At 37.3% G+C, this 21,740-nt stretch overlaps 1 protein-coding gene across 2 annotated transcripts in view; it reads left to right on the forward strand.

The window, feature by feature from the left end:
* PEAK1 (pseudopodium enriched atypical kinase 1) overlaps positions 1-21,740 on the forward strand; it is a 125,160-nt gene that overhangs the window by 91,095 nt on the left and 12,325 nt on the right. The window contains exons 6-8 of one of the 2 annotated variants that reach the window (XM_050902951.1): positions 4,958-5,074; positions 6,984-7,180; positions 16,588-17,336. In XM_050902951.1, coding sequence (XP_050758908.1) covers positions 4,958-5,074; positions 6,984-7,180; positions 16,588-17,336 — 1,063 coding nt within the window. The remainder of the gene's footprint in view (positions 1-4,957; positions 5,075-6,983; positions 7,181-16,587; positions 17,337-21,740) is intronic. The other variant, XM_050902952.1, reaches the window with a different exon arrangement.

A 21,740-nucleotide genomic window follows, 5' to 3' on the forward strand; every position in this document is an offset into this window, starting at 1 on the left:
TGAAAAGCTGCAAACTCTCTCTCTGTTATACAAAAGAACTTGGTTTTGTTTTATCCATGTGATTGTTTCTTTCTATTTGATAACAGGATGCACATATGGTAGTTCAAAAGGAGCTAGCAAATACTAATGTATTAAATTTACCAAAAATTTGTAGATAGCTTAATTTTTGCTAAAAATCAGCAGTCACATCAGCTTTATCATTAATTGGAATGAAAATCAGGTGTTCTTAGAACACCTGTAGTTCATGATGCAGCAGTTGTTCTCAGGCAAAACCTAAACTTGACCTCTGAAAAGATAACACGATGATATTTCTGGCCTAAGTCACTGTAATTGATGAAGGTGATACAGCACAGTGTGGAATCCACACAGAAGTTTAAGAAAAAGATTCTTCAAAGGCTTTGTTTTCTAGTGGATCACTGTTGCTATTGGAGTTTCACAAGATAAAGGCTTCTCTTCTCTTTCATTGAGAGATCACTGCTTTATACCCAGTAGCAGCTTTTTAGATTGAGATGTTTCCTAAAAAAACCCTGCAGCACAGCCTTCTGATTCTTCCTTTCCTATCTTCAGAAACCACATCAGAGCTGAACTAAAACCTCATTCAGCACTGTTTTAGACGGCAGTGCCTTTGTAAATCAAGGTACAACTGATTTGTGCACAGCCGTTTCCATTTCAGTTATGTATTAAACTGAATAGTTTCCTTTCATAGCTACAAGTCAGCCATAACTTTCCTTTATAGGATCTCTGGGCTAGACTTGGATGAACTAAAGATAAAACTGTATGTTTACTGAAATACTTCCTTCAAGTAGTGAGGTCTGTATATTCATTCCATTCTGGTTTAGATAAGAAAGCATTTCTTCATAGCTAAACTTGGGATTACCAATCTAATACCTAAAATGATGTTAACTTTGTCAAAAGGATTTGGGCTCGTAATCAATAGATATGAGTTCTGTTGTTGATAGCTGCAGAAGATCACTATCCTGTTGTTGTATCTTGCTTCCAAAAGGAGTGAAATGCTTATACATATTTTAAAGATTTGTTTTGAACGTTTTTCTTAAAATGCATGCTTCTCCATTGCAGTTACACTACATCAGCAATTTGCGTTCTTTTATGGCTATTTTTTGTTAAAACAGCCCCTGGGCATTTCACTGGACACTTTCATGGGCTCTATACTTATCAGAGGACATAGATATCAAAGCTTTTGGAAATGTCTTGTTATCCTTCAAATCTTACCCCAGTGCCACACTCAGAGTACAAATAGTTCACCTTGAGTAACTTCCAGCCAGATTGCTGCTCCTGAAATTAACATAAATGTCAGTGACAGCTGAGAATCTTTCAGAAAACTGGTGAAAAACTTGCACAGTTCCTGCCTGCCATGGAAGCATTTCAGTAGTATAAGTGATCCTCAAATGCTTTTTGTTGTGCTGATTGCCTTGAGGTTGCTGACAACTGTTCACACTGTTTGCTTTAAATTACAAGTAAGCCAAATGTGATTTAAAGAATCTGAGTTAGGCACCAAATTTCCATATACAGGCAATGGAGAAAGACAATTCCAGTGAGGTGACTTAGAGCACCAAGACTTAAAAGGCCCCAAATGGGTTATCTCTTCGGTGAGGTTGTTAGTAATTTCTGTTACGCCACTAACTGTTATTTAAGGAAAAAAATATAGGTGACTGGGGCTAGGGGTGTGCTACAGTGCACATCATCTGTGGCCTGGACCTTGAGAACCTGAACAGTGTAGGGAATGAAGCTTACATGTAGGCTCTCTTGATTCAGTGGGACAGGAGCCATGAAATTACTCTGAGTGCTCTGTGTGTCTACAGGAATATGAATGTTGTAACAGATTACTCAGTAAAAACAACTGGAATGATTGTTCTTCAAAAATGTAGTCATACATTAAGATCAGGATCCCATCCAGAGACAGGCAGGAATAACCACCACTGCCACATTCCACTTTCTCATTGTCATTGATCCAATCCTGCAGATTCCACAGCTGCTTCAGAAACTACTTGAGAAGAGAACAAAATCTTTTAAATCACAGTAGGGCTCTGTTTAAAATAAAGTCCTTCCCAGTTTAGAGGACCTCTTGTATAAGTCTTAAGGTAAGGTTCTCACCTGAATCCAAAACCTTTTAAGTGTAGCTTGTATAAATTGGTGAGGAGAATTCAAGGATGTTATAGCTGAAAAGAAAATTCTTGCTTGAGCAAGTCTACTGAAATGGGAGAAACTCTCACCTGAAAAGTTCAGGTGGAACTATCAACTCCCCCTTCTCCCCAAATCTATCTTGATTTGCTTTTTTCTAGATATCAGCAAGGTTTATTTACCTTACTCAGCAGTGCTCAAAAGTGCTTTTAAGAGCATTAACCATCTATCTTACCCTGTTTCATCAATGAAAAACTTTTGTGAGATTTTTCTCTAGAACATCTCTATGCCAGCAGAATTGGAAATTATGCATGTTCATTAAGCGAGAAGTTTGGTAACATTTTATGTGAAGATTTGTAAACACCGAGGGCTGTTAAAGAACCAAGTAGAAGGGATTTTACCATTTATTATTTTATAAATTTAGATTAAGAAATGGTAAATCATGTATTATTGTTCTTAACTCCTCTAATACAGTCTGTAAAATGGAAAGATTGAGAACTTTAAATGGATAAAGAAAAATGTCTTTTTTATAATGCACAGTTAATCTGTGGAACTCATTGCCATTAAGTTTCACTGACACTAAAGAGCTTAGCAGGATGTCTTGACTGGATTGTTAAATGTATTCCCTTTATCCATGCAAACATCGCATTAGACAAGATTTAAAAAAAAAAAAAAGAATATAAATTCTCACGCTTCAGGACTAAGCCAACTTCTAAATAATAAGAATTAGGAATAAACTTTATGGCTTAGTTATTTCAGATTGTCATTTGAGAAGTTTCTTTCACTTTCTTCTTAAGTGACTATTTCTGGCTAATGGCAGTGATGAGGAACTGAACTGCATGAGCCACTGGAATGGGTTTTCTGTACCCATAATGTACTCTGATTGAAACCTGGGCACTGATCATCTTTGCTCAGTGTTTTGCAGAAATAAAGTGGTCTGTGTTCTGAGTGGAAGTTCCTGTGTAAAGTGGCCTTTGACCGCCCTCAAGCCATTAACCTCTCTGCATTTTTCCTCAAGCATTATTCAGTCAATTTAGGCTTTATATTAGCTTTATTTGCTTAAAAGTGTAGGGCCTGAGGGGATCTCAAAGGGATCTCTTTGAAACTAAATATATCTACAAGTTACACAGATTTTTTTGTGTGTGTGTGTAAAACTAAATCATCTTCCTTGTCGGGCTCTCTGAACTCAGACTGTACAACTACCATTGATTATTGCTTTGCTGACGTCCACTCAGGGAGGAGATCAGAGTCTCAACTGGGTCTAAGGCCACATCAGCTTTTCTCTGTTTCTGTCACTAATTTCCGCCACTTGGATTTATGTGCTGTTTTACACAGAACTGTACTCCCTCAGCTTGACCTCTAGATCTGACCCTAATTCTGGAATGCACTCTCAGAATCACTTCTTATAAGTATTCCACTTCATCTTCCTCATATTCATTGCTGTTTATTAATCACTCTAATTGAGAAGATGTGCTCTGAATAGAGGAAAATACAGGTCACACAATAGCTGTGATTCCACTGTCCTTACAGAAATTAACACACTATGCAGGCTGCTTTCTGGATTCTTACTATTCCCAAAAGACTGAGGCAAGTTAGACCACATCATCTTTTGGCTCTCCTCCAAAAACTGTGAAGGAGGAGAGCCTGAGGGAAGGAGTTAGGGGCTTTTGTCCTTGCAGAAAAAACACTTTTAAAACAATTTTGAGCTTGTGCACATGTGAATGACAAGTATGTGAATTCAGTGGGATGTTATCTGAAGGACAGTCATTTTTATGGCAAGTTTTTTTGCTGCATAATCTCAGCTTCTTAGGAAAACAAATGTGTTCTCTGTGTGCAGAGGGCTGCTCCCTCCATTAACTGAATAGTTGTTTAGTTTCAGCCACATGTGCCCAAGGAGCAGAGTTCTCTAAGGTAATTCATTTCCTAGGAAGTTTGTTTTTGAAATAAAAAGGGGAAAAGAGAAAAGCTTGGATAGAGGAGGCTGCGCCCACTATGGTAAAAGCTAAATATGTGCTCTTATGCAAGGCATCAAAGAATCCATCCTGGCAAAATATCTATAAATATCCCAAATAAGGAGATAGCTTTAAGTATCACTTGCTGTCAACAAGCAGATACAAAGTTATCAGGCTTTAATGGTTCTAATCTCAGAGAATGGCTTGTTTATCAGCTGCTCTACTTTTCTCGAAAACTAGTAGTTTTAACTGTTTAGACTATTTCATGAAGCAGAAGCAATTGGGGATTTGGTTCTTGTAGCTTACTGAGTGAGGATGTTTTCCCCTTTTGTTCCTTCTGTGTTCTGTCAGCGCTGGTTACGGGTTGGCATTTTGCTCCATTTTGCTCGTTGAGTCACTGCACTGCGTATGTATGCTTGATCTCTCCACCTCTACTGTTAAGATACAGGGAAGCATTTCCCCACAGATTTCATGGCCTGACATCGAATTGCTGTGATTTAAAATGTATCAGATTCAGACACTAAAACTGGTTGGAATACAGATTTGAGATATTCACTTACTTTTAACAGTAGGTTAGTCTAAGTTCTTAAAACTCCTCTTGAAATTTGAACCTGCTTTTCCTTAACTAATTAACATGACTAAGACCATAGTTGTCATACCAAAACAGTGATGTAGTAGACTGTGAACTGTTTTTCATCCACGAAGGCAGTGGAAGAGTTAAGAAGGCAGGGCTGTAACTAACTGGTTTCCTGGGGCGCTTTGGCAAGTCCCTGGGACCAACCCCCTAAGGTAAACATTAAGGTGCAGTAGGTGTATCACTCTGTGCAGAGTTCAGCCCTGTTGCTTACAGCTTGCACAACTTGTAGCACATCAGAACACTGTGGAATCAATGGCTCGCCAGAGTTTCAAGACATGATTAAAAGACTCAAGAAGGCCCTGAAAGAATTTCCTTTAATGGGGAATTGTGTGAGTGAGTACAGTGGGTGAGTTGGTATTTTTTTCTTTCTTCCTTTCTAGCTGTTGGTTTACTTTGGCAAAATGCTTCTGAGCTTAGGTTTAGTGTATGTGCTTGCATGTGTCTGGTTTGGAGAATGAGTCTGTTCTGTACCTCACCAATCGATACTAAAAAAATTACTTTGAGATATGATAATTCCTGGTTTGTGGCAATGACAGAACTGTAAAGCTATTAGAACCTATTTCTTAAAGAAAACATTGTTATTGAGGAATGCCGGTATGTACATGATTTACAGCAACTACAAGTCTTTAGTTTAATTTCTTATCATCTTGAGAGCCTTGTTACTGCTCTAATTTTATGTATGCTTTACTCTGAAATTATATTAGTTTAACTCTTTAATGTGGATATATTTATGGCACATGGAATGTTCTTCACACCATTCCTATGCATGGTACTAAAAATGAACAAAAAATTTTATGCTGATTAAAGATTACATCTTTTTGAACTTATGCCATTTTTTCCCTTTTACTAACAAGTTCTAATGAGTTTTGTTTGTATCAGCCTGCAGTTAAAATTCATGAGTCTGAGTAGAAACAGCATGTGCGTGCTGCACCGTATATGGGGTCTTGTGTTATGCAAAGTATTGGCATGTTTTAATCTTTGTAGTCTGGGATTGCTAGAAGATTGTGTATCATGATTTTCAGTATTTTGGCTTTGGCATAGAGAGACATATGCCTATAATTTATGTTAACTCTTTAAGGATATAATCTCTCTTTGCACTATAAGGATTTGTATTACGGAAACTCAGCTGCTCCGCCTATTTAAAAGTGCACAATTTTTCTGTTCATCAGAAGTTATATTAAGTTTTAAATCTTTACAACAAAAATTACAGCTGTACAGCTATATGATGTGGTGATCATCTTTTGAAGGAAGTGCATGACTCCTATCCCTTATGGAAGTCACAAGTACTTAAAATTCTTGCTGTTCTATTTGATCAGGCTGTAATAATGAGAACTAGTGAATAGGACACATGCTCTTGAGATTTGGCCTATAACGAGTATTTGTTTCTGTGAGTGAGAGAGCATAAAGGCACAGAAATATTTTTGCTCTGACATGTTTTATGTGGCATATTATTGATAATTGCTGCTATGTTTTCAATAGGATTGGGGGGGGTTAATAAACCTGAACATTTTTTTTATATATATAGTGCATAATTTTAAAATCATACTGCAATAAATATATCCATGGAAAATGACTGAATCCGTGAGTTTCACAGTTTTGTGCTATAAGTCATCACAGTTTGATTAAAACTTCATAGCTAAGAGCGAGCACAGAGGAATGTCTTCGTGGCCTTTTGCAGTTGGCCTACTGCAGATGGATTTTAATCCTGGATAATTTTATATGGGAAATAGATTACTGGCTTAGATGAGCTACTGGTCTGTTTCCCAAAGTGTCAGTTCCCAAAATCCTACCACTATATGAAAATGTATCATTAAAGTTTTACGCATTTATTAAGACTTAACAGCCCCCTTGCTATACTTTGGTATCTTTGATTAAAGCAAAATTGTTGAGATTGGTAAAAAGCACCTTAAACTCTGCTGCTGTCCTATGAGTCCTACTCATTTTATGCAGAATCATGCCTGCATATATATGCATACATATGTTGATTGCAGTCAGCTGTAAAACATTTTATTATCCCTTTTGTATGAAAGGCATGAACTACTACATGTTACTATTTCAGTCAAAAGTTGTTTCTTCTTATTAAGGAAAATAAATATTGTAGAAGATTGTTCTTAAAAAAAGGAGGGTGAAAGGAGCTTATTTCTTTACCAGTTCACTCCCTTTCCTGAAGATATTTAATGCCTAATCTGGTATTTTGCCAGTAGAATCTAGTACCCAGCTTTGGTCTCCAGGTGATTTTGTTTTGTTTGTTTCAGTCAAGTGCCTGATGATACGACACTGGAGGATTTGTCCCCTCGTGTTCCTAGAGCCGTGTTTGTGAAGCAGGACAATGGCGGCAGTGCCTCGGTCATACCAGTATCATCTGTCCGTGTCCCACAAGGGGAGGAAGAAAAGGAAGAAGCTTCAAATTCTCCTGACTTAAATCCTTGCAGTGCTACATACAGCAATTTAGGTAAGTGTATTCTCGTAGAAGAAAATTTAAATTAGATCAGATTTTGGATACCTTTCCAGGCTGTGAAGGACCTTGTCTTCTGAACAGCTCAATACACTTTCATAAGGTTAGTTTTTAAAGAGAAACTTTTTAATATGAACTTACAGAAAATAAAATTATGTTGTCTCCTTCTGAGATACACAACCAGAAAGTGAAGATTCAACAAACTCAAAAGTTTTCTTTCCTATGATTTTAAAACTGTCTTTTAATTGCCCTTAATGATAAACAACTCAAATGCTTTTAAAAGACACATTGTTTTATCTGTTTGGAGGAATTTTTATCAAAGACGTTTAAAATACAGAGCAAGTTACCTAATTTTTTTAGAAACAATAAGTAGATTTCAGTATTTTTCCAAACTTCAACAAAAGATAGGACTTTTTATTTTAGAGCATCAATAATTGCTAAAATATGTGTAGTCATCTTCTCTTGACTAAAACCTTTCTTATCCTAGTCTGAGAATTTACTTTTGCTCCTTCAGAAAAGTTTGATATGAATGTCCTGAAGATACTGCTCAGTCTATTCAACTAACACTGAATTCCTGACTCATACTAAAGAGATATATCTATGCACAGCTTCTCTGGAAGATAAGTGAGCAAGACAAATAAGCATCTCCTGATATATAGCATCAATATTATCAGCCTAATTTTCTAAAGCATTTTCATTTGAAGTACTGTGAATTTAGGAATACCTACAGCCAGATTTTCTAAAAGAACAAAAATTGCTCATTTATTTATGTTCAAGAATATCTGAATACATGCTTTTCAGTAATGCTCCAATCCTGTAAGCATACCAACTTATTAAGCATTTGGACAAAACTGACTGCATTGAGATGGCTCGCAAGTTACAGGGGTTTGGCACGGCCACACAGGTTTGAGGGATCAAGGACTAAATTTTAAACCCTCAGGTGCATACATTCCTTAGACATTTAGTGGTTTTTTGCTTAAATGTGAATTAGCGGCGAACTTATTAGTGTGTTCTGCTAATGAAACATTAATTAGGTATTGTTTATAAAGCATAAAGAGGAAAAATATCCTGCCCAAGAGTGATACTAACATCTACCAAGAAACTGAACTTCAAGGAGGAAGACTAAAACTAAAATGTATATTTTTATGGTGGAATTATTCAAAGATCTAATGAATTATTTTCAGTTCATTGAGATATACGTATATATATCTGTATCTATATATTTTCTGTATTTAGGACATAGCTACATTACAGATAGAATCCAGGCAGTAGATCTAGCTACATCAAAACTATTCATAGCATGGTTAGCCCATGTTCCTAACCAGACTGACATATAAAGGGATCTAGTTAAAATATCATTTAATGATGAAATATCACTTATTCTTCATGGTGAGATTGCTATTTTTTAGCCAGAGTGCTCATACAGTCAAGGGGTTACTTGCATTTCAGAGCCAAAGTAATGATATTGTGAATCTTCTGTTTAAATCTTTACTCAATTTAGCTCAATTTTCTTATGCAAGATGTTAAACCTGATGGCAACTGCTTCATCGTACAGAGTTAGGTGTGCTTCTGTCCATAGATCTCTGTCCTTCCCACAGCATCTCACAAACTGGGAGTAGTAAACCCATGGGAAATGTAATAAAATACCATTAAGCACTGGAACAGGTTGCCCAGAGAAGTTGTGGAGACCACAAAACCAGCCTGCTCCAGCTGACCCTGCCTGAGCAAGGAAGGTTGGACTTGACCATCTCAGGAGGTCCCTTCCAACCTAAACACTTCGGTGATTCTGTGATCACTTCCATCAGTCCTCGTTTTTGTCAGTGTTTCTTGTGTGTGAATGCTCCTTTGTAAAACTGTATAAAACTGAACCCCTTAGCATTTTATTCCAAATCTTCCCCTCATCCTTGGGTCACTTTCAGATTAGCTGTCACCAAAGTAAATTTTAGGTATGAAAGAGTTTAATTACTTTTAGGCTTGACTTGGTCTGGCTTGGCAAGCTTGCTGCTTGTTGTTAAAGGCAATGCTACCCTAAATGGCCCTGAGTTCTCTGGCTGCCATTCAAACTTTTTTCTGGTTTATTTGAGCAACCTCACTTTCTAATTCAGATAACTATCAAGAGATTACTAGGTAGGGATATAGAATAATTCCTACTTGTTTTCACGTCTTACATCACCTAAGCAGCAAAATCATGTATTTTGTAGAATTAACAAATACTGATGTGTGTAACTGAAAGAAAGGATAATATGAGACTATGTAATATAATTAAGTTACATCACATTTGACTCCTGCTTCAACTGCAATTGTATCTACAGTTACGTTTTTATAGCTACATATGACAGTTTGTAAAATATATCATGTAAACATTGTCATTTGCAGCATAATGCACAATATTGACTTTTTAAATACTAATCTAATATATATTCTATGTTTTTTATTGAAAAGCAGATAATATTATGTCCTTACTTTGATAAATGTCTAATCTTCAGTTGTGACACATCACATGGAATTTTATGAACAGAAATAATGGCAAGCTTTGGTAAATTTTCATCTGCAGTCAGGTAGTAGTTTGTATCAGGTACTGCCCTCAAATATATTTGGTTTTGGCCTTCCCCTGCTCCCACAGGAGTTGTCCCATCATCAGTTTACAGTCCTGCCCACAAAAACTGCAAGTGTGCCAGCAAGTATTTGTCAGGAACCAAAATGCAGATGCAAAATTTGAGAATAGCTCATGTGTAAAATATGGGCTGTATTTGTTAGTTCATCTAACATGTAAAATCATACATCTAGGAATGAAAAAAAAAAAAAAAATGCAGGCAAGCCTTACAAGATAGAGGATTTTCCTCTGGGAATCAGATACAACATAAAAGACCTGGGCTTTTAGGAAACCTGAGGTCGCACCATGATGACAGGCCAAAAGAGCCCAGTATGGTCCTGGGTGTATAAACAGGAGGAAACTTCAACAGGAGTAGAGAGGTTTTGTATATCTCATTTTCACCGTGCAAGTGCCATGGCCATAGTTAAGCCCTGGTGACCACAGTTTAAGAAGAATGTTTAAAACCAAATTGTACAGGCTCTAAAGAAAAGCTTTGAAAATGCCTAGTATTGTGACAGGCACTTCATAGTGACTAATTCAAGCAGCTGAATCTGTTTAGCTTATCAAAGAAACAGACTTTGGCTTGATCATGGTGTGGATGCTCATGTGGTGAGCAGAACTGTGATGAGGGGTACCTTTGGTATCAACAAACAACAGATTTAACAAAATCCAGTGGCCACCAGTTGAATCTAGATGCAGAAACAAATGCTCAAATGTGTAAGGTAGGGCCTGGATGTTTCTTTTTTAAGGTGTGCCCTTATTCTATCAGAAGTTAATTCAGGTAAGCCCTGTAGCTTATAATAAGGAAGACAACAGACTATATGATTAAAATCCTTTCCTTTACAAATCTTTAAATTTTTCTATCTTTGTCTGAATTTGTTGGGGAAATTGACTTGATTGAATTTGCATCGCTGTAAGTAGATTAAGATAGTCTCAATATACTCAGGAAAGTACTTCTCTCATTTAATAAAGAATAGGTTATTTTATTATCAGCTATTTTTCTCCTTACACCCAAAGAAAAGGTGAAAAAAGGAGGCTAAGTTTCTAGGTTTTATGATTGCTGGCATTGGAAAAAATCCCAAATCACAGCATCTGCCACGGAGTACTGCCTCCATCAGTAAGTTAGACCAGGGCAGTGTGCTTTAGCCAGGCTATAAATAAAATGAAATTATTGTTGACTAAAACTGACAGTAGACAGTAATTATAGTATCAGTCTCATGCATTTTGTATAATATATAATTAGTACAGGTAAGATCTTTAACATGGTGTAATGGAGGATGGGTAGCAAGACCTGACAAGTCACCAAGGCAGACAGGCTGTTGCATCTGAAGTTTTTATTTATTTAGTACCAGCAGCCCATCTTACTATAGTTCTGTGCACAGTCTCAAACTATTGGTGAGAAACTGGAGGTGCATCATGAATGTTACTTAACAAATGTTAGCTTTCCTTTCATTTCTATATATTATCATTCTGGTAAGATTTTTATCTATTAAACTAATGATAAATGTGTAAACAAATGAGTATACTACAGGATTAACGATCACATTCATGTAAATCTGTGTACTGAGTAATTTTAGAGAATAGTGTTGTACATGTACTACATTTGCTGGAATTGGGGCCGTGAAGCATGCTGGTTGCTTTTGCAGTGGCTGGAAGATACTTCTACGCATTTGTGGGTTTTTTCATGGTTTGGTTATTTTTATCAGTCAGGGTAAGAGTTTATTAAGGAGTGATGTATTTTGTACTGGTGTTCAAGATCAGTGTAATTGATCTGCTACTTATACAGAGAAATCTTTTCCAGGCTCTGGGTTATAATAAAAATGCAGATTGCAAAGGATGATCAATATCCAAGTACAAGGGGGCAAAATAGTACTAGGACAATGGTAGAGAAAGGGAATTTGTACAGTGGAGGTGGCCAACCTGTGGATTTTACTTAGTGAATACTTTAATCAGCCTTTATAACTGGACTTTGTAACATGAAATGGGGGTGTACTGACATGAGAATTACTGGGACATCTGAGACTATTCCTGGCTGTGGGGAGAAACAGGTCAGCAGAGGCTGCCAAAGCCAATGCTGTTGGACTGCTCCAAGATCCAGCTGTGTGATCAGCCCAGCCCTATCTTACAGTGGGTTTCCTGCAGACACATAAGAGCCACTCGAAATTCCTCTTTCCTGCTGGTCTCCACTGTAAAGAGTCCACAGTTCTGATTTTAGTTCTGTTGGGGTTTTGATAGATGTGGTCTTGGAAGATTGGTTACCCACGTTGTACATGCATGATTATTAATTTTTGCTGTTCTTGGCAATGCAAAACGTGGAATTTCTGTCAAACTGATGTGATAAGTTGGAGAATGGCAGAGGTGAGAGTCATTTTGGCCATTTTAGCCCTCTGGGTCCTGTTCATTCATCTAAATCCCTGCACTAGGGGATTAGAGATTAAGGAGTACTATAATGGTCACTAAAACTGAGAACAGAGTTAATGATCATGGCAATAGCCTAGTTACTACTGTGAATACTAGAGTATTGTTTTCAGCTCTGTTTTCTAATTCACATCTTCCCATAAGGGACGTTATCCTTGGATGAGAGATGGTAATGGCATATAATCAGAAAAACGCTTTCAAGAATAAAGGAGAATGTAGGATAGATTACCATGTCAAAAGTAAAATGAGTTTGGAGAAAGTACAGAAGAAGCCTGCTGTCATCAGTATATTGGACTAACATATGTTATGTATTGCAGAGCAATATATGTCTCAGGAATAGTTCTATTCAAGGAAGGATGGAAGCATGCAGCATCACCCACTTGGCTTGCCTAATTCACCATTAGTTGTTTTCCGAATTAAAGAAGCATTTTCCTTCACAGTTCTGAAATTTCTTGACAATGTATACTGCTGATCTGGTCTAAGCAAAAAAGAAAGATACATGGACTATCAAGAAATCTAAACAATAATTATGCATGTCATTAAGAAAAACATGCTTATGGAATATAGATTTGAATTAAAGCTGGGCTCAGTGTGTCAGCTTTGATAGTTTCATGAGCTAACATAAACAGGTTGCAATGCAAAGTCTGATGATAAATCACTTACCTGGAAAAATAAAATTTAGATGCTTTTTTTTTTAGGGCTGATTTAGAGTTTCAGACCTCTGCATGGTGTCTGGAGACTTCAGTATTAATATTTAAATAGTGTAGTGAGATTCTATAACGGAAGATGGTTTTGAACTGTAGAATTACTTAAAGCTCTCTAGAAAGTGGCTGTCTATAAAGAGTTAAATTTTTTCTGTCTTTGAACAGTCTGGAAGCCACTTCAAAGATCTCTCTGTAAGTGGTAGCCTCATATTGTGCCTGTTCCTCCTTTTCATTTGCCTCCCAAGAGGGTAGCTCAGGCTGAACCTTGTAATGTTGGAGAGTCTGTGCAGTAGGTAAGGAAATGATGGGGTTTAAACATGCACGGGGAGAAGGAAATGATAGGCAAGAAAAAGAAGCAAATGCTCTTCCAGTACTTGTATGCAAAAGAACATTCTCGTGCCTTTGACAGGGACAAAATTTTAGACAACTTTTTTCTTGCTAGACAATGAATTTAAAAAAATGTGGGACATGCAGTATCACGCCATGCTTGGGGAAAGCTGAGCTGGAAAGACTGGCCCAATGGGCATGAAAGAAATGTACAGTGTTAAGAACTCAGCATAAAAACAGTCCAGATATGAAGCTTTTCAAACACCTAATACAGATGGATAGATTTCAATATGGAAAATTTGTTCTTGTGGGGAGAAACTATACTGTAACATGACGTGTTTTACAAACTCATTTTCCTCAGCTGAGAATACTGGAAAAAGTAACTATATAATGACTTGTATATGCAGTTCTCTGGATCCTCCCACCCCCACCAGACATCTGCAAAGACAACTTCTGGTTATGAAAACCTTCTTCAACTATGTTTTGATGTCACAGTTCCAATAGCTATGCAAAAGCAACAACTAGTGAAAGTCACTGGTTGCAGTCACAGCACTCTTCTGTATGAATGGCTTTTGGAGGACAGGGCTATTAAAGCAGACAGAAAATAAGAGAATCAAGAAGAACCGCTGTTATAAATCTTACCTTTCTTGGAGACAGCTTCTGCTGCTACTGCTTGAGATGTGCATCTTGCTCTAATTTGTTTTCTTGCTGTTTCCCCTGTAGCATTTGTGCAGTCCTTGGATTAGCAAGTCACACAAGCAACGCATATTAGGAAACTGCCTCCTGAAATAGTAGCCTTTCTCCAAACCCCAGCAGTTAAGTTATTTTAGCATAGTGGGGAAGAGGGTAAGAATGAGAAAATAGGCAACTGATCTTTAACACAGAATGTTGCCAGGGGGAGGAGTACATAGGTCACAGATTTTGTAAGATTAAGCAATTGTGGAAGATGACACGTTTGGATGACTAAGAAAATTGGATACAAAGTAGAAATGAACTTGTCTCAGTATCATGCAAAAGACACTGGCATCTGGATGTGTCTCACATGCAGACATCAATTCTGCTTTTGACTAAATCATGCCACTCTTAGTCTCTGCAAAAGGCATGTGACAGAGTTCCTGTACTGCTCAACTGGCACCAGTGTTATATGCTGCAGCATATCAAATGGTGAGAGGAAGAGCCGCTATTGTAGAGCACGCTCACTGCAATACCAAAGGAGCAGCAGAAGGTCCCCTGAGTGTTAAATTTTTTTAAGCAACCTTGACAATTATTTGAGAGAGAGATGCAGGGATTCTCCAATATTTCTAGCCTTTGAACGTTTTTATTTTCTGGTAGCTAAAAAGTGATGACCCAGGGGAGTAGTCCTATGCAATCTTCCCTGACAATCAGGCATGTACTAATTCTAATAGAATTTCCTGCTCAAAATTCAGTTTTTTTAAACATTGGAATATCCAGGCTTATCACAAAATCCATAAGGCTCTTCTGAGGGTTTCTTGAGCTTAAACAAAAGATAGAGATATAACTTTCATTTGTGATGTCGTCTCCTTGGAATGATTGAAAAGAGAATGATTGTTAAGAATTCAAGAGCCAAGGCTATTCTGTTTGTGGATACACATAAAAATACAGTCCTCTCTGATCTTCTGAAATTAGGAAGTCCTTTTCAGCATTCTAACCCAGCGGTACAGGTTTTTGTGCATCCTGGCCAAGAAGATCTTAGATTCTGTAGTATTCATAAAAACTGAAACAACATATCTTAAAGTGTAAAGGAAGCTATCTTTTTTCTTTTCATAGACTGCAAAGTCATTAATTATTAATTATGGACCCAAAGTGATGTAATTCAAATCTGAATCTGAGATACCCCCAGTTTGGTTCAGCATTCCAGTTCAGTCCTCTCTTTACAAGGATTCAGCACATATTATAAATAGTCAAATAGTCATAGTGTCTTTCTACTTGCTGTTTCCTTATTAGAAAAGATGCTCAGCTGCAATTATACAGAGCATCCATTTCATGTCTGCTGTGTTGCAACTGTAAAAATTGTCTTCCTACCTTACCATGCTGGTCAATGAACCTCATAGGAGTAGTAGAAAACTTATAAAATAATTTCTCTGAAAATAGCAGTTGATTATTAAGAGTGGAAAAATCTCATTTTGATACAAGTAACAACTGTTTAATTGTCCCAGAGCAGCGAGTTGGTCATTTGTATAGTCTGTTTATTGGTTTTTATTCTCTCTTATATTATTGTCATTTATTTATTTATTCTTCATTTCCAAGGACTCTGGCAGTTATAAAACATAATTGTCCTCTCTAAAAGCCATCCAAAACACATGACAGGACGTTTATCTTCCCTAGAAGCACACAAATGTTTGAAACCAATCTGTCAGTGGATATCCTGTGCTTTCGTGTATGTAACCTGCCGTTTGGAATCTCTTGTCTGAATCCAATCTGTGAACATAATATTGCCAACAAAGGTACCCATGGCAAGTGAGTAAGGGAAATGTATTAGAGAAAGTTATGGTTAGGGGGGAGAGGGTGTGATTTTAAATTGTAGGTTCAAAAAGATTTCTGGTTTTGTAATATCAAAATATGATCTTACTCTCCTTGAAAGCAGTGGCAAGACACTTGTCAACTTGAGTGAAAGTAGGCTTAACTTCCTTTTTTTCACCTCATGAATCTGCTAGGGCAATCCTGACTTTCCGATGTGACTGCTGAGGTATCTAAATTACATTATTTGTATCTGAAGTTTTCTGGTTTCCATTCTGAAATAATGCTTTCAGCCTCTTTAGCACATTTCAAATCCAAGTGATCCCAAGTGCTTTACAGACTAGTATGAGGATGTATAAAAAAAGATCATCTCACCTGCCAGAGAAATGCACCTCTCAAAGAAATAGTACACAAAGCCACTTAGCAGCATCCACCCATAGTTTTAGCACATTTGAATAGGAAGTAAGGCATAATATTATAGTCAATTGACTGCAGAAGGAATTATGGGAGGCTGGGTATAATTACTGAAACTGGAATTTGGCCAGAGTGCCAAAATTGACATTTGGTTTTTGCTGGCACTTTTTGTCATTAATCCCATGTGATGTAAAATGCCAGCATTGCTAGCACTGAAACTGATTTTAATATATAGGGCAAGGTCAAATAAAGACTGGCTGTATGTGACGATGTATGTGTGATGCTGATTTGGTCATTTTGCTTTCTAATTAGCTCATCTTTTCAGATATGTATTTAGGTTTTCTTCAAATATTGGGGGGGTCCCAGTCAGCTTTTTTTTTTTTGCCTTAAACTTCTTTGCAGAGTACAAATATGAGCAGCAGATGCAAAGTACTTTAATCTTCTATTACTATTATCTTCTTATTACACAGGACAGTCCAGAGCAGCCATGATACCTCCGAAACAGCCGAGGCAACCGAAGGGAGCTTTGGATGATGCCATTGCCTTTGGAGGACTAGTAGACCAGGAGACAATGAACAACTTACAGCCGACACCACCTCCACTGCCAAAGAAAACAATTTTGAGAGCTAACACAGAGCCGACTCCCAGAGATCTCCAGAAGCAGGCTCTGGAGAACAACTTGTGCATTGTGGCCAATCCCACCTACGATATTGACACCAACTGGGAAGCAAGCAGCGCCTGCTCTTCGGTCAGCCTGGAGCTCAAGGTACTGGACAATGAGTCAGGAGATTCCTTGGACAGGCCTACAGAAAAACTAAAGGCAACCACCTCAGCAACTAACAGTGTTTCCAGCCTAACCACTATCAGTATTAAGGACCGGTGTTCCAATAGCATGGAGTCTCTAACAGGGAGACGCATCTCGCAGACTAAGCAGGGCAAAGGTGTCCAGAAGCCGCAAAGGCAAGCACTTTATCGAGGAATTGAAAACCGAGAAGAGGTGGTAGGTAAAATCCGAAGCCTTCACTCTGATTCACTGAAGAAGCTGGCACTTAAATGTGAAGACTTGTTCATGGCTGGACAAAAAGACCAGTTGCGATTTGGAGTGGACAGCTGGTCGGATTTCAGGCTAACCAGTGACAAACCATGCTGCGAGGCAGGTGACGCAGTTTACTACCCAGCTTCTTATGCAAAAGATCCTCTCAACAATTATGCAGTCAAGGTAAGAGGGGTTTGAAAAACGGTAACCCTAGACATCAGTGACAAAATGTAACAACAATAACCATAATCTGCAACACACATGGTAGTGATAGGTCCTACAAATATAAGTGCGTGCTGCTTGCAACAGCACTGCGTGAAAAGTAAGATTCCCAAGATACAGGCTCTTCCATCGAGAACCATGTGTGGCATTGGTATCTGCTGTTTAAGTTTCATCTGGTTTTATTGCAGCTCCAAAATTATTAAAACAAAATCAACACAACTCAATCTTTACCATGGTCATTGTTTAATGAAATATTGAAGAAAAAGATGTATTATTTTAACGTGTGTCAGCAGTTTTTTGGAAACTTGCAATAACAAAATCCTTTGGTTCATCTGCATGCAGTTGATACTAATCCTCACTCTTAGTTAGGAAAGATTTCAAAGTTTTCCATGTCAGAGCCATGTAATTTCAAATGAAAATTCTAGGCTAATATATCTTTATGTTCCCCTACAAAGTCTTATATTTTCACCAGCATTCGTTACCAGCCTTTCAAAAGCTCTGTCTAGCCATCAGTGTTGCCTTATAACCTGTACTAAAAAAAAAGTGGAACTTGTCAGTGTTAGTTTTGTGGCCTTTTACTAAACAAGCAATTGATTCGTGTCTCCACATTTATTCTCCAGCTAACACATAAAAGAAATAAGATTTACTAGATTTACTGCTAGTATATTAATGAATAGTTGGCAGCTGTCTCACTAGGTGTTGTTACTTTATGGACTTTTATACAGGTAATTCTTTCTGAGCACTGTATCTCTACAGTTCTCAATGCTTATTTGGTAGGATGATAGTGAGAAAGACAGCTGAGACTCATAGCTCTGTCAGGCTTCCTGTGTGACCTTGAGCAAATCATTGAACTTCTGACTCCTCCTTGTTGAAACTGAGATAAAACATTTATTACCCAACACAGGTGTGTGAGGCCTAATCGATTATTCCTTATAGAGTATGTTGACATTCTCAGAAGGGTGGTGCTTTACAGTAACAAAATGTTGTTACCACTCCTGCATGATGGTTTACAAGAAAGATATTAAAAAAAAAAAAAGGTAAGATTTGTGCAACTGATATGTTCTTCTGAAGCTTGAAAAGGCATCTTTTTAAGGTAGATTTGTGGGCATAACCATTTATATTTCTTTAGTTATCGAGGACCTCTTTTTGAAAAGATGTGAAATGAAATATGGATGTCTTGTGGATGCCACGTCCAGTGGTACAAAACAGCCAAGAACCAGACCATGAATATATCTGGCAATCTACTCTGGTTGCAGAATCTACAGTCTGGCATTACTCAGTTTGGGGTTTTTTGGTTTTAATACAATGATGCAAAAATGGTTGCTTCTAGGACCCAAAGTGGTATTTTTCTATATAGGCAGGTTTGGGTTATCACTAATGTGATTCCTCTTTGGCACAGTATGGATGTGCCCTTAAAGTGTTCCCTGACAGGCAAGACCTATGTCCTCCTAAATAAGTTTCTCTTGTAGAAAGCCCATGAGAAGAAAGAACAGCAATGTAGCATGGTCAAATATGTGCTGTATTTTTTTTCCTCTCATAATTCAGATGTCTTAAAATAGTTCTTGGACTAACAAAATTTATTGCAGCAGAATAGGTATGATGGTCTTGAGAGTGAGTGAAGTATCCACAAAATATCCTTGAGCTGGAGGTCACCATGAGCTCTTGTGCTGTTACAATGAGAGGAAAGGTTACTCTTGAAAATACCCTCCCTAGCACTTAATGTGATATAGGAAGATACTCTCACTACAAATGTTCTCTGGTTTCTTTATAAGCCAAACAGGACCAGCATTATGGGACTACTGCTGTCTTTTCATTTTCTCTTTCACATATCTTAAGTATTATGCGTTCAGCTAAGTTGGGTTCTCTTCAGTTGTGTGTTTCTTTGGTACATGTTTTTATTACTGCATTCTCTATGCTAATATATTGAATTATATAGCATTGTTTAAACTGTGGTTACTGGATTTTTTTTCCCCTAAAATCAGTTATAGTACATTTCAACTTTGTCTTAATATTTGCCCCAAGTTGATCTTCGACTTATAAGTCACCAGTCCAGGATCAGATTTGTACAAAATCTCATAACAACAGATTGCTATTACATTACACAGAGATTTGGGGAATTTAGCTTTAACAAATATACCAGTTTTACTATCATGGGTATTTTTTGTGTGAGCCAAATTACATAATCATCTACTTCCAACAAATAAGCTATGTATTCCTGTCATTTTAAATGCCTTGTCCCCAAAACAGGATGGCAAAAATAGTGAGATTAAAATTACTGGTGTGCCTAGTGAATCCAAAATATAGTCTTCCTGTTATTTTTGATCAAGTCTTAGAAATACACTTTGAAAGTGTATATGGAGCCACATCTTCAGACAGTGTAAATTTATGTAGCTCTCTTGAGTTTTGTAGAACTACCCAAGCAACACTGGCTAACAATTCAGACACTTCTTAAGTTCTATGATTTTAATATTAGATTTGAGAAAAAATGTGATAATGGGATTTTTAAATTATTATTCTCTTTGTAGAAAACAAGAGATTCACCCCCAAACGGTGTTAAGAGTCTTAATGCATAAGTTAAAAAAAATTATGTTTTAATATTGTATCTCCAAATGTAGAATTACAAAAGCACTGTTAAAAATTAAGCTTTAACCATTTGACTACTGCTGAATTAAATTTAGAAGAATGAACCTTTTGTGCAGATGAATGTACCAGTACACCTTTACATTCTGCTGGTATCACCAGCAAAAGATGCTCTGATAAATTTGGTGGAGAACGAGCACAACTTGTTCTGTTTGTGTGGATATTAGAGGAAACATTGTTTATAGGGGTGTGTTGTTCCAAAGCATTGTATTATGCTTTTTGCTTCACTCTCACCTAACCTGCTAGTAAACATCCTGTGCAAAAAAGTTGCAGGAAGCCATGTAGAAGTTATTTTGACTGAAACATCATAAATAAAAACAGTAAATAAGTCGTGATCAGAAAACTATTTTTCCAAATGGAAAAAACAGAAGTTCCCTTACAAGAAAGGTTTCCATCAAATTCCAGTCCCTGAGGTATTTTTCCTTCACTAAGTGCAGTACCACCTTATAAGTAGTTGGTAGATCTGGGACAGTATGGATAAACATTCCTCTGAAACCACAGTCTTATCAGTAATTCCAAATATGTAGTGGAAAGGTTACACTAAAGTAAAAGCAGCAGAGAGCACCAGCTTTTTGTACAAAGTGGATTGGACGAGTTCAAACCTTAGTATCCCTACACAGACTGAATAAGGCAATGATATGACAGGGATCTTTTTTATTAAAAAAAAAAAAGATTACTCAGAATGAATAATAGTTAGACAAGATAATTACTGTGTCAGTGACGTAAACTACTTCCACTTTCAGTATTAAACTCTCAAGGAAATTACTGTACAATATGATAGACAGATAGAAACCATGATTCAGAGTCCACATGGAACAACACAGACATAAAAAACCAGCAGGGTTATGGCCTGCAGAATGTGTGTTCTGGCCATGGGCACGTGTTGCAATGCAGTTCAGGTAGGATAACAGGAACTGCAGAGGCGCAAACAGCTCAAAAGGAACAGTTAAAATTTATTGCTTTGATTGCTACAGGGCAGCAGAAGTACTTCTAGCAGTAAAATCTCAGGATTTCTGCTAAGGTTCCTGTCCCAAGTATAAAATAAAGCAGAAGTAAATAATATTGGGCTGAATTTGGCTGACAGTTTCCTAGTTGCAGCTGATAAATATTTTCTAGTTATGTTTAGTTTGTCACAGTGTGCTAAGGTAGTTTTTTGGTAATTCAGTTTCCTAGTGGAGCTTCTTGGCAGAAGTGTTATTAAAGGTCATCCCGGAATGTCATGCTTCAGATCAAAATAAAGCTATGTACGTTAAACTTTTAGCCCATTCCGAGTTCAGTCACAGCAGTGTAGAATTCTGTATTTTGGCACATAGTTAAAAAGTCAAAGCTCTATTCCAAGGCCAGATCAAGAAAATGAGGTCAATCAGAGATCAAACTGGCCTCCTTGGAAAACAAGGTTGTGCCAGGAACAAGCTATCAATTTGGGATTAGCAAGCTTTCATTCTACACAGAATTTCATTTGCAGTTGTCCCTCTGTGCAATACAACAAAGTGGCACAGATGGTGCAGTCTTTGTGATCTTCTGTGTTTCTCATTTTCAGCACTTGTAAATTCATTTCCCACAATATTCATCGTACTTTAAGTTCACTGATGCCCTGTAAAATGCATAGGACAGAGTGGAAATGAGATTCCCTGCTGGTAAAGTGGAAGTCAGCTGATGGCACAGTAGGCTACTGGACTCATAAAGGAAAAATAAAAGCTAGTGCAGAACAGTTTTTAGAAGCTC

This window comes from Gymnogyps californianus, chromosome 11 (assembly GCF_018139145.2).
Source record: "Gymnogyps californianus isolate 813 chromosome 11, ASM1813914v2, whole genome shotgun sequence".
Taxonomy (NCBI): domain Eukaryota; kingdom Metazoa; phylum Chordata; class Aves; order Accipitriformes; family Cathartidae; genus Gymnogyps; species Gymnogyps californianus.